This window comes from Carassius auratus, unplaced genomic scaffold (assembly GCF_003368295.1).
Source record: "Carassius auratus strain Wakin unplaced genomic scaffold, ASM336829v1 scaf_tig00009712, whole genome shotgun sequence".
Classification (NCBI taxonomy): Eukaryota; Metazoa; Chordata; class Actinopteri; order Cypriniformes; family Cyprinidae; genus Carassius; species Carassius auratus.
This window is the reverse complement of record NW_020524063.1, coordinates 49,446-62,871: the sequence shown is the minus strand read 5'-3', so window position 1 is coordinate 62,871 and position 13,426 is coordinate 49,446. Positions and strand designations below refer to the sequence as shown.

The window sequence follows — 13,426 nt, the reverse complement described above, 5'->3', positions numbered from 1 at the left end:
TTAAGCTAACTGACACTTGTTATAGCACTTCCATATCATTGCTTTTTTGATTTGATTGCTTTTCATTGTCCTCATTTGTAAATCGCTTTGGATTAAAGCATCTGTTAAATGACTAAATGTTATGTATATTATATCATATTTCTTTATATTCTTACATTATATTGAATAACATTATTTTGTACATTTGTTATCTTATAATATCTCAAATAAAATATCAAAAAAGTACAATATCTAGTATTACAGATAAAAGTTTTAAAAAAATTGGAGATTTCTTAAATTACTTTCGATGTCATAATCATTACCGGTAATTACAATGATTTATAATGTACTCTTTACCTTGCTCTGCTGGACATCACAGCAGTCCAGGAAGAGAGGCAGCGTGGGAAGGAGAAAGGTGATAATGAGGTGGAATCAACGAGCAGCTTTAATGAAGACATGCCTGTGGATAAGATTCTGGATGCAGAACTCGCAGTAGAACCTAAGACTGAGACATACACAGAGAACAGTCAGTCAACTCAGTAAGACAAAGATGTTTATATTTATTCATGTACAATTTGCACAGTACATAAATGTATGGCTTAAGCATTCTTTGAGAAAGTAACAACTCAAATACTCTTTTTCTCTCTGCTTTGTTTTCATCTGGTCTCCTTCTTCAGACTAATGACCCAGTCACTAATATCTGCCATGCAGCTGACAAACAACTGTTTACTCTGGTGGAGTGGGCCAAGAGGATACCTCATTTCTCTGATCTGCCTTTGGATGATCAGGTTATTTTGCTTCGAGCAGGTATGTGACACTCATACACATGTATAAAACATATAGATATATATAAGTTGCTATTAACAAACAAGAACTCTATGACTACACTTTGTTCTTCTGTTGCCCCTATAAGAGCTGTTTTTGATTAGCACTTCATTTGGACTTTCCGTCAAGGTTGTAGGATCTGGAAAAACGAGGGAATTGACACAAAATATGATACATTTTAATGATACATGTTCTTTAATGAACATGCAATGTTGGTGTGTTTGTATTATTTATGTACTATTGTTGTATTTATTAGCATTTTAAATTTTTCATTTTCAAATGCTTTTCATTTTCATTTTAGTTTTGAGTTTTAGTAATTAATTTGCTTCTGTCATCTTTTATCTTTTATTATTTGTAAAAAAAAATAAAATAAAAAACTGTAAAACTTTTTATTTTTATTGATGTTTTAGTACTTTTAATATTTGTCTTGAACCTAAAGGTCTTTTTTTCAGTTAGCTTCCAAGGTAGCAGTTATTATTTAAAAAGTATTTCAAGATGAAGGGTTTCATCTAATATCAACGTTTTATTTCATTTCAACTTAATTTCAAGCAATTATTATATTATTATTTTTTTTTTTAGTTTTGTCTATAATAACTGTAGGTCAAAGGGTCAGACAGAACTGTGTTGGTTGTGTAAGTGGGAATGCTGCCCTCTGCTGGTCAAGCACTTCACACGCATTCATGATGTAGCCACCAGAATGCATCACAAAGCCTTGCTAATGATGTTTTCTTCTTGCTATTCGTGTCATTTATTTTCTTCATGCAATCTTTTTCTTACAGGATGGAATGAACTCCTCATTGCTTCATTCTCTCATCGCTCAATCACAGTTAAAGATGGCATCTTGCTGGCACAGGCCTCCATGTCCACAGGAGCAGTGCTCACAGTGCAGGTGTCGGCTCCATTTTTAACAGGTGACTATTTCCACCTTCAACATTTTTGTTTGTTTAGAGAATGATCATAAAATATGCATCTTTATTTGAATTACAACTAATGAAAGCTTTGTGTGCTTGTTGTGGCAGGGTATTGACAGAGCTGGTATCTAAAATGAAGGATATGCAGATGGATAAGACAGAACTAGCTGCCTTAGAACCATTGTCCTCTTCAACCCTGGTGTGTCGCTCAATTGCCATTTCTATACACTTGTCTACAGCACTGATTAAACAAAGTTAATTGTTAAATTATGCCATTATTTACATTTACATTTCCAACCCTCCCCCCCCCCCCCCCCCCCCACACACACATACATGTTATATAATATGTTTTATATATAATAATAGATTAAGAGACATGTTTACCCAAAAAATGTTAATTCTGTCATTACGGACATTTTCTTTCTTTCGTGAAACACAAAAAAATACTGTAATTTTTTTTGTATGCCTTTATACACTGCCAAAATGTAATTACAGTGAATAGGAACTTTAATATATTTGATGTAAAGACGTGTAAGATGTTTTGATAGAGTGTATAGTTAATCATGCAGATTGTCTCTTCTCGTAGACGCCAAAGGCTTGTCTAACCCAGCGGAGGTAGAGGCACTGAGGGAGAAAGTTTACGCCTCACTGGAGACCTACACTAAACAGAAATACCCTGACCAGCCTGGCAGGTAAAGTCATATACATGTTTGTCAGTAAATACTGATCATATCTGTGCACATTACTCTTTTTCACTCTATGTCCTTCCTCCCATGCCTGGTTTACAGGTTTGCTAAACTTTTGTTGCGTCTTCCTGCCCTCCGATCCATCGGGACTCAAGTGTTTGGAGCACCTATTTTTCTTCAAGCCTGATTGGAGACACACCCATAGACACTTTCCTAATGGAGATGCTGGAAGCACCCCATCAGATCACGTGACACAAGTTCCAACGGACCATTTATTTTTGTACATATTCTTATGTAACTAATATAATAACCAACTTGATTGAAGATATTGCAGTACACTGCATATTTTATACAAAGCACAAATTATATATTCTTTTTAAAAAAAATATGAGCACGTCTCAAAATATACAGATGAAATTAAGTTTACTGGTATGGTTTCGAGAAGAAATGTTTCTGTAAATAGCTAATGTCAGGTATTGTAAGGTTTTTTAGAAGAATGTTTCTGTAAATAGCTAATGTCAGGTATTCGTTGTGGCAATGCAATAAAGAAATTATATTTTATTCAAGGAATTTTTATCTACCCAAACAGTAATTTCTAAAACTAAATTTAGAATTCTGTTCAAATAAATATTTAAATATGATGTCCTTTTCTTTTGTGTGTGTGTGTGTGTGTGTTTTGTTGTTGTTTTGTTTTGTTTTTGAGTAAAAGATAATGAGGCATTATTGTCTGTCCTTATTTTACTGGAGCATCCAACTTTTTTTCCCTGTAGAACCAAAAGCCTTTAAAGAGCAGGCCATTGTTTGAGATGTGGTGTTGTCCAATTTTAAATATCTAAATCTCAAATAAATGAGATTTTAGCAAAACACTGCATCATATACCTTATCTGGCGCAGTGTGTTCCGTCCGCTAGATGGCGCCACTTTACGAATCAAAACATCGTGTGGCTGTGGTGGCTTTCTCATTTCCAGCGCGGAAAGGGATCTGAACCTAAAACCAGTTTGAACTGTCATGTGGGAAAGTAGAGTATACGATTTTTTCCCCCCATTTTTTTTTATATCTTAAAATCTTTTCTAAATATATTTTCTAAACTTAAAAAATAAGACCATTTCAAATGATATAATCTTTATGTAATCTGTGATCGTTGTAGGCTATATGGTCGGTTCTGGTCATGACACTATAATATGAACTCCAAACAAATGTTTAAGATTTTCTTTACTGGTTGTCTGTTTGGGTTGTATCACAGAGAACCAAATGATGTGCATGTAAAAACCATATTCATTTAGAAATAACCCTCTTTTTCAGACTATTTTAATATGTTTATTTGACTTAGCAAAAACAGTATAGCCGGAAAGTTATTATATAAGCTTAACCCCATTTTTTTGTCATATACTACATTTCAGAATGGCTATCCAGCATGCAGAAGAAATTGTGGAAAATGCAATAAATCTAAATATACAATAAGCAGCATTGCACCCCATTGTGAATCTGTTAAATGTATTTTTTTTTTTTAATTATGCACATTTCTATGGACCCCAAGCAGAATTAATGTAACTTTTTAGGGCATGTTTGAACCGTCTTTATCTATAGTTTATCTATAATATATTGTATAATAACAATAATAATTGCAATCACTGTTTAATCAGTAAGAGTTTTTTTTAGCAACTGAAATTGCCTTGGGGTCTCTTAAACCCAAACAGGGCATTATTGTTCAAAATTCATTTTTTTTTTTTTTTTATCTTATCTTATTAATTTTTTAGAGTTCATCACAAGTTGTAAAAAAAAAAAGGGGGCTGTATACTTTGTACCTGATGGGAGGAGAGAGGTTTAAGTGTGTGTGTGTGAGAGAGAGAGAGAGAGAGAGAGAGAGAGAGTAAATGACGCACAGGTTTATTTTCATATGGAGCTTTTGTGTGCTTTTACAACTTAAGCATCTGTCGAAAGTTACTCGGAGCGACAAAAGGATATTTTCTCATCAATGGTAGGTGGATGTATGTCTAATCCTATCGCATTTTTTAAAGTTTTGGTAAAGTTTTGTCATGTACAGTATAATAGAAGGCCATAGTTACTGGTCTTGATAAATATGCTGACATGTGACAGTAAATAATGCTATGGGCACTGACTGTTATTTTGATGTCGCAAGTCGTTTTATGTTTGCCTGAATAATTTTAGAAGTAAATATTTTAATGAAACTCGAAATCTCGTTTGTTCTGTATTTCTGATGGTGCTTATAGTTTTCATTTTGTAATGCTCGTGGATGAAGTTTTTTTTTCAATATTTAGCCTATTTTTCTAATTTTAAGTTACATTAAACTTTCATTTATTTTACTTTCACATCTTCTTGGTATAGTATAATTTTAAAAGGATGGCAGCTAAAACAATATACAATTTTGTAAATTACACTTAAGAATTAATATTTTTGTTTAAATACAGTCGCACTATAAATGTGCCTTTTTTGCAGACGTGGAGAAAGAGCGTGTGTGAAGGCTGTAATGAGCTCATCCGGGACAGGTACCTGCTCCGCGTGCAGGACGGACTGTGGCACGAGCGCTGCCTGCACTGCGCATCATGTCGCGAGCCTCTGAAAGACACCTGCTTCCTTCGCAACAAGACACTCTACTGCAAGCGAGACTACCAGAAGTAAGACTCTTATTATTACTGTTTGTCTCAACAATGATTTCGTTTTATTCAAACTGAATTACTATTAGAAGTTCAACGCGGGAAAGTGTGACGTGAGTCCAAGGTAATTATAAGCTTCTTCTAGTGAGATGAAACTAAACTTGGCTAGGTCTTCATATTAACTTAATTTCTTTATTGTTGTTTTTATTTATTTATTCATTGCTTTGCTATTTTCAAATATTTGTTTCTGTCTTCGCTATTATATATATATATATATATATATATATATATATATATATATATATATATATATATATATATATATATATATATATATATATACTGAACTGAATGCTTAAGAAAGAAAAAATGGGACGAGATTATTGCGAGAAATATGTTCGACTTTCTCTGTGTATATAATTGACTGCTTGAATTTTTTTTAGAAATGCATTTGTGAGTGCGCTGGATTTTTTTCCCCCTTTGTAAACATTTAGAGCTTACAATGAATAACCTATAGCCTATCAGTTTTATTTCTCAACGAAATTGAGTTGACAGACCTATTTTAAGAGAAAAAAATAAATTTATTATACTTTATTTAAGCACTGCAACAATCACTTACATTATTCTCGAAAGAACATTTTAATGACTTAATGACAGAAATAACCAATATGTAAATATTTCAGTGGATACATTGTAGATAAAGCCAGTAAAATGTTATTGTTAAGGTTTCAGTTCACATATCTAGCCACTGTCTAGTAATGATGCAGTAAATAACTTTAGATTTTTTTTTTAAATTCCCGTTTATATGGTAGTGTTGTTTATTTAACTCTAGAGTTTGGATATGGAAGGCTGATTAATTTAATTTTGCAATGCATAACATCAGCATGCAGTTTAAAATTACACATGCACTATTCTGTTAGCACATAATTGTATACCTGTTTACACAAACAATATTTTTATATAGCCCATTTTATGAGTGTTGGTGTTTTTTGAGTGAGATAGAAACTGTGTGTATTGGGGAACTTGGCACAGAACTCCTGAAAGACAAGGTGACTGCAGGAGGAAGGGTCGCGGTGGGCCATGGAATGCGAGGAGGCTTTCACACACAAACACACACCATTAGATCAGGAGGACAGCACTACTGACACGCTGTCAAGATGTGTTAAATTAGCAGGACCCATCGGTGTGGCAACGGCAAGCTGGGGACAGCATATGGCCACACCGACACGGTGCATGGACCCCCTACTACCCCCAAAACTCACTCTGATTCTCATTCACACACTCATATGCACATTCTCACCTCCATATTAAAAAAAAAAAGTGTGTGAAGTGACACAGCGCAATGACCCGGAAAATACAAACGAGTGCAGTTATGGACACTATTTGAGTTCTGATCACCATCTAAAGTTCTCAAGTTTAATTTAAATGGCTAATGTATCGTATCTGACAAAAAGTTTACATTTTCAATAAAAAAGCTCTGATTTCGCCAAACCCCATAACGCATACTCACATTTTGAGTCTATCAGCCGAAGTAACAATGATGGAGAAGTGACCACTGTGCTCTTAATAATAAAAAGGCTGAGGCTGTGTGGAGGATCGGGCCATATGTTCTGGGTAGAATATGAGTGTGTTTGTGTGTTGGGCAGGGGGTGTATGTAGAGGGGATCTCTGCGTGTGAAGTATGTCAAGGCATCTGGATAGGTTGGTGCCCAGTGGTGCCCCTGCTTGATGCCCGTCCGACCGTGAGATATCTGACCTGACCAATTAGCCACATACGCAGTGCTTGGCTGGCACTCCTACCCAGTAGCCCAGTGCTTAACTGTGGGCTCAGGGGTGGAGAGCACGCTGACCCAGCACTTACTGACCAGGTTAAGGAGCAGCTTTACTGTAAATGGGTCAGTGATCAATTTAATTTGGATTTAAAGTGATGCTTAGACTTATAGGAATAGTAAGTTAAGTAGTTATAGTAGTGATCTCCAGACGAGAAGAGTGCATTTTTTTAGTGATTCTCGATTCCTTTATTTCTCTCAAATATAATATGAGTTTAATTTGTTAAACATTTATACTGTTGTTCAAAAGTTTGGGGTTAGTAAGATTTTTTTTTTTTAAAGAAGGGTTGCTTAAAATAATAATAATAATAAAAAAGTAAAAATAGAAATAGAAATATTGGGAAGTATTATTAGAAGCTATTTTTTTATTTTAACATTATATTAATTTATGTAATGTGATACCAAATCTGATTGGGTAAGCTAAATGGAAAGCAGCCACTATGAGAATAAAATATAACTTACAGTGACTTTTATTATTACTACCAAATGTTAAAATAATTAATTGAGTTTTTTATATAGATCATGTCACATTATCAAAGATAATTAAATTCTAGCATTAAAAATGCTCTTCTGTAAAACATTCCATTTGGTTTCATTTTTTAAGAAAAGTTTGCCTTCAAAATGAAATAAAAACTCTTGTTAAAAGTAGAAAACACCTGTCAAATGTGTTTTTCAAAGAATTTTTTTTTGGTTTAAAAGGACATTATTTATAATTATTTAAATTGTGTTATCATTTTAATGATAATGTGAAATTATATAGATTACAACATATTACTACATTTCTAACTTAATGTCCAAAAAGGTTTGAGAAATAGATTCAAGCTTTGATTCGGCAAGTTGCAATAATATATCAACACAAATGCTTCCAGATCAAAATATTTTTTTTTATCTTGTCAATGCAACCATTAACTTAATTGTAACTATGTATACTTTATATTTATCTACTATATCTATAATACACAAACATGCAATTGGCATATTCTGCTATCTGCATTCACATACCACAGATGCTCTTGAGTTTATTGAGCAGCACTTTTTTCTGTCCCTCCTACTGAACCCTAAAGAACTCGCAGCGGTTTCCACAGCAACCCCAGGGCAACACTAATAGTTCTCAACAATGCAAGGCTTTGGGATGTTTCAATTCATACTTATCAGAGGAATTTTTGCTGTCTGCATGTGAACACACTGCAATGCTCCCATGCAACTAGCTGAGATACGCATACCAACAATAACACCCGCTGATCTCTAGCCAAAAGCTTATAATTGGTACAAATTGTAAAAGAGAAACACAGCCGAAAATTTTATGCGTGTACATACAGTAATCAATATTTCAGTACTGTCTGTGCTTGAAATGGAAACCTCTTATCCTATGTAAATAAAAGTTACTTGACTTTTTAGCATGAAGACATCACAGGTAAACAGGGTAAAATGTTTTACAGATATCAACACTTTCCCCAGTTGATTGATCACAGTACAGAAGGAAGTTTTCTAAATTATTATGTCTAAATATATTTCAATTGATGTGTTATTTCATTTGATATGCACTAATTTGCATACATTTCCAGAACAAAAATCTGAGCATTTCAGTGGCGTTTTTAGAAATACAATCAGACAAATATTATATGAACAAACCTGTGAGAACCTACTAGAAAATGTTGTGTAGTGCTACTTTTTGGTGCATTTTAAGAAAACAACGTTGAAGATATGTATTGTAATTTAAATGTGAACTTTGAAAGTACAATAAATAATGTGTACTTTTTCTAAAAAAAGATATTATTATAGAAGCAAAATAACCCTTAATATAAAAATTGACTGGTACATGAAAAACAGTTGTTTTGCCTCTAGTGTCTTCTATTAAGGAGTAGCCTGTCAGCCCAAGTCTGAAGCTGTCACACCTCTAGGGGTCATTCTCTCTAAGCCTCCCTGTCACGCTCACACCAAACCTTAAACTACAGCTCCACTCTCCACCCCCCCCTCCGGGCGCGGAAATCTCAGGCCAGTTTGACAAACAGAAAATGTGGTGTCTGCCAGGGCAGGACAATGGCAGCGAGGCTCTGGGCCAGCTCCCTCCTTTGTCTAGGTTTGGTTAAGTCGAGTTAAGATCATTCCCTGGACCAGCCTCGCCCACCGGGAGGCGTGATTCTTTCTCTCCGTCTGGAGCCATGGCCTGCCGAGCTCCTTTCTCCCCCCACCCCGGGAGTCCTGCCCCGGACACAGTCGTGGAGCCGGCTGCCTCTGTCTAACCCACTGAAACCCAGCTCTGGTTGCCAGGCGCTAAGATGCACACTCACCATGCTGGGGGTATGCGTCTGCATAGCTTTTTTTTGGGTGGAGGGGACATGGCAAGTTCTTGTCTCACTTTTTGATGGACGGGGCGACTCAGCAACATTCTTGGAATCTCTGATGGTACATCAACATAAAACATCCCAGAAGAACAAAATCTTTCTTTGTACTCTTCATCAAAAGATTTTAAAGCAACTACGTGTCATTTTGTGTATTTTTGCCACCTTACAGTTCATATATTGTAAATATAACACTGTCATAATTACAGCTGTACCAGAGATGGACTTCATCCGAAATCGCACACTCTCTGAGTAGGTTTTCTTTTAAATAAGTAAGTCATAAGTGACCATTAAAAAGTATGTTCTTTATGGTATGAATGTGATCCGGATGTACTACATAAGTCATGTTGTCATTGTTATGTGACCTACCAGGGTCAGTTGCATTGGTTCACAGGAATTCACAAGTCCTCTCTGAGGGTGTCATGGGATAGAAAAGTGTCCATCAGATGCGCACTTCAGAATCTCGCAGGAAACAGTAGTAGTTTGCCTACTGTTTTATGAATACTGTGAATTTGTACATACTCCTATGTTCACAAACAGTTTTTCACTTCTATATTTCAGATACAGCCATGGTCATATTATTGGGAGATAACAAGGTCCATGGCTGTTCCATTGGATAATGTGTGCCTTGATAACACATCACAGCCTTGATTTTCTGTCAGAGTTGTGTGAAGATCAAATATTGTTTGCAGATTCCTTAGAAATGAATGAGAGATCCCTTAACAAAATTGTTAATGTCTTCTCTTATAAAATCGATTGTTTTTTTTTTCAGTGTAGACACAAAAAATGTATCAATCCAAAACTATGTATAATGGCAAATTAGCCTATACGCTGTCGATTCATTAAACGATCTCAAAAGCAGTTTATTCTGTATAATGAAGTCTCTTTTTCAGTATATTAATTCCTTCTTTCTTTTCCTGTCAGGTTGTTTTTGGTACGGTGTAAGGGCTGTGCAGAGGTCATCTCTCCGGCCGAGCTGGTGATGCACGCAGGCACTGCGGTTTTCCACCTGCGGTGTTTCTGCTGCTGTGTGTGCGGCTGCAGGCTGCAGAAGGGAGACCGCTGTGTGCTCACAGGGGACAGGCTTTTCTGTGCCAGAGACTATCACAACCAACTGGCCAGCCTTACCACCTCCGATTCAGGTATTGTTTTAAAACAATCCTGGTCCTGGAGCACCACGGCACTGCTCATTTTGGATGTCTTCCTCATCTGATACATTGAGTAAATTCATGGTGCCTCTGCTAATGATCTGATTATATAAATCAGGTGCGTTAAATAAAAGAGACATCCAAAATGTGCAGTGCTGGAGTCCTTCAGTACCAGGATTTAACCCACTCCTACTGTTTTTACACACATTTCGGGTACACTATACACTCACTGGCGCTGCAGTGCTTACACTAGATTTAAGAATGAAGCATATGTATCAAAATAGTACTAGTAGTAATAAATACAAATATATTGTCAATAAATTATATGAATAAAGCAGAATATTATAATGCTATAAATTAACAAATAATATTAATATATCTGAATATATTGAGAGAGAGAAAGAGAGTAATATATAGTATATTTATATAAAATAGAAATCTTCTGTGACATTGCAAATGTCTTTACTGTCACTTTTGATAAATGTAATGCATACAGTAGTTGCTGATTACAAATATTAATTTATTTAAAGAAAATCCTACTGACCCCAAAGTTTTGAAAAGTAGTATAGATGCCTATTCATGAATCACTATTTTCAATGTATTTCTTACTGTAAGCCTGTTAAATAATTTTAACTGTTCAAACAGATATTGGTTGCTTAATTAGCTTAAGTTTTTATTATTGTTATTATTATTTCAAGTGAAGATCTGTTTGCTGTTAAGCATTACATACCTCTTTTTCTTTAACTACAGGTAAAAGTGAAGATGGTGAGGAGGACGATGACGAAGACAACATTAAGACCACAGGGGAGTCTAACACAATAGGAGACATGGAACACAAGAGACCTAAAAGGCCTCGTACCATTCTCACAACACAGCAGAGACGTGCTTTCAAAGCTTCTTTTGAGGTCTCATCCAAACCATGTCGAAAGGTCCGCTATTTAAATAATAACGGAACGTAAAATATTTTACAAATATTACTACTTACTTTATAACTACGCTGACTTACTATAAAGTAAACTACTTTAGATACTGTCAATTTGTATTGTGTAATAGTTTAAGAATCTCATTAAAGCATCAGGCTTTGCTTTACTTCTATAGATTAATCTTTTGTTTTTTTAATGTTTCTTTTACTGTAAGATTTGTGAAGGAGGTTTTTGTGCAGCCGCAGCTGTTCTGGACTGCATTGCTGTATCTATCTTTGTTGATCTGATACTCCAGTGTGGGTCAGTTCATCAGTTAGCCTACATGACCCGTAGACCATGAAGGTCACACTATGTCTCTCTCTCTTTTGTAAGGTAAGGGAGACGCTGGCAGCAGAGACAGGATTGAGCGTACGAGTCGTTCAGGTCTGGTTCCAAAACCAAAGAGCCAAGGTAATGTGATGCCCACCGACACAGACAAACACACTCATTGAAAGAGCATCAACTTATGCAATTGATAACAGACCTCTTTCTGCAGTATATGAGCTTGCCAATAAGGAAACAAGCTGTGTTATTGCCTCGTGTAGGAAACTGATGACATATTATATATAGATCACCTTAGATTAGATTTGGATTTCCTTTCCTGTGTGTTTTCTGCCTTCCTTCGCATTATAAAGGGATATTTTCTCTTATTAGTTTTCTCATTACTATATGTGAACGTTTTTATTATGTCAATCTCTTGTCTTTGTAGATGAAAAAACTGGCAAGAAGACAACAGCAGCAGAAGCAAAATGTGTCCCCTCAGGAGAACAGGGATAGCCAATCACAACACACTGGTATATAAATTCACAAACGTTTTATGCTTTGCTTTGGTTAACTTCATTTTAAACACCACTTTTTAAAAAAAAATTTCATACTTGTAATTAGCAGCACTTTTAACCCTGGGTCATGTATTGCATCCAAGAATGTTACAGCCACAGTTACCAAACAACCGAATCTTAACAGTTCATGTTTTATTAAATATTCTTAAGCTTTGTACAGGGACAGAAATTTCCGCTATATTTTGTACCAACTTTCCCAGCTAACAAACACATTAACGTTGTAAGAACGTTTTTTAGGTTCCCATTTTAAAAAATGTTTAAAAATTGTCTGCGAATGAATGTTAGATAAAAAGAATGGATGAAGGGGATGTTCAATTTTATAATTTTGCATTATAAACATTAGGCTACGTTTGGATGCTTTCTGAACATTCTGAAACGAGTAATAAGTAATGATTTTTAAAATGCAAGAGACTAATAACTCAAAGTTATTTTTTTTTATATGACCACAGCGCCCTCTTGTGGAAGTCTGCCTGCTGAGCTGGAGTGTGCAGGTTCATATTCACTTACCCAGCAGAATATCCGTCTAGACTCACAGGGCTTCAAGCTGGACCCCTTCAGACAAGGACTCACCCCTCCTCAGATGCCTGGAGACCACATGCATCCCTATGGTACAAAACACACACTAGCCTCACAAAATACAGTAAAAATGCAGTGACATACTTTTTCTCATCCCATTTCTCTCTCTTTATATATAGGTTGTGACACACTCTATGACGATACAGACAGTGACCCTCTGTGTCATTTTGGAGACTGTATGTCATCCAGTGAACCCTCCCTTTTAACACCCATTGACCGGTTGTATTCAATGCAAGATTCATATTTTGCCTCTTGAGCATCATTCAGACAGCTTGGGAAAGATACTGTATGAGGAGAGTGTGTGTGTGTGTGTGTGTGTGTATATATATGCTTGTGTGTGTTCTGCTTTTGCATGTTTTAGGGTAGAAATGGTGGTGGTGATTGTTCAACGAAAATGTACTGTGATAAAAATGTTCTTTGTGTAATTTGTATTTATTATTTTATGCGTGTAATATTTGTGTAACTGAATTACAATAAAAAGGTTACTGGCACAACACTTCTACTTTTAGGCACCTGGTATTTGAAATAGCCAAAGATCTGTCAAGATTGTTTCTTGATTAATTGTTTTTAACTTGAACTGCCATAGGCATAATTTTTACTACAGTGAAATTCCTGCCTTGCTCCAGTAAAATGTTAGTGATAGATCTTTATACTGTCAGTGATGTCAATGCAAAAAGATCTGAAACTCTTTGCTCACTTTGATTCTTTCGGACA

General features: G+C 35.4%; 1 protein-coding gene and 1 pseudogene across 1 annotated transcript; both read left to right on the top strand.

The window, feature by feature from the left end:
• Window positions 1-327: 327 nt before the first annotated feature.
• On the top strand, window positions 328-2,762 carry LOC113072628 (retinoic acid receptor RXR-gamma-B-like; annotated as a pseudogene).
• Window positions 2,763-4,265: 1,503 nt separating this feature from the next.
• LOC113072626 (LIM homeobox transcription factor 1-alpha-like) lies at window positions 4,266-13,197 on the top strand. Its single transcript, XM_026245612.1, has 8 exons — window positions 4,266-4,379; window positions 4,859-5,037; window positions 10,112-10,329; window positions 11,086-11,264; window positions 11,631-11,708; window positions 12,007-12,091; window positions 12,586-12,744; window positions 12,832-13,197. The coding sequence occupies exons 1-8, from the start codon at window positions 4,377-4,379 to the stop codon at window positions 12,966-12,968; spliced, it is 1,038 nt and encodes a 345-aa protein (XP_026101397.1). The 5' UTR covers window positions 4,266-4,376; the 3' UTR covers window positions 12,969-13,197.
• The last annotated feature ends 229 nt before the right edge of the window (window positions 13,198-13,426 follow it).

Bases quoted from the DNA above. Each gene is read 5' to 3' on its own strand.
- LOC113072626 (XM_026245612.1), top strand. The intron at 11,265-11,630 runs GTCCGCTATTTA...CTCTTTTGTAAG, and splicing joins CATCCAAACCATGTCGAAAG to GTAAGGGAGACGCTGGCAGC. The intron at 12,092-12,585 runs GTATATAAATTC...ATATGACCACAG, and splicing joins TAGCCAATCACAACACACTG to CGCCCTCTTGTGGAAGTCTG.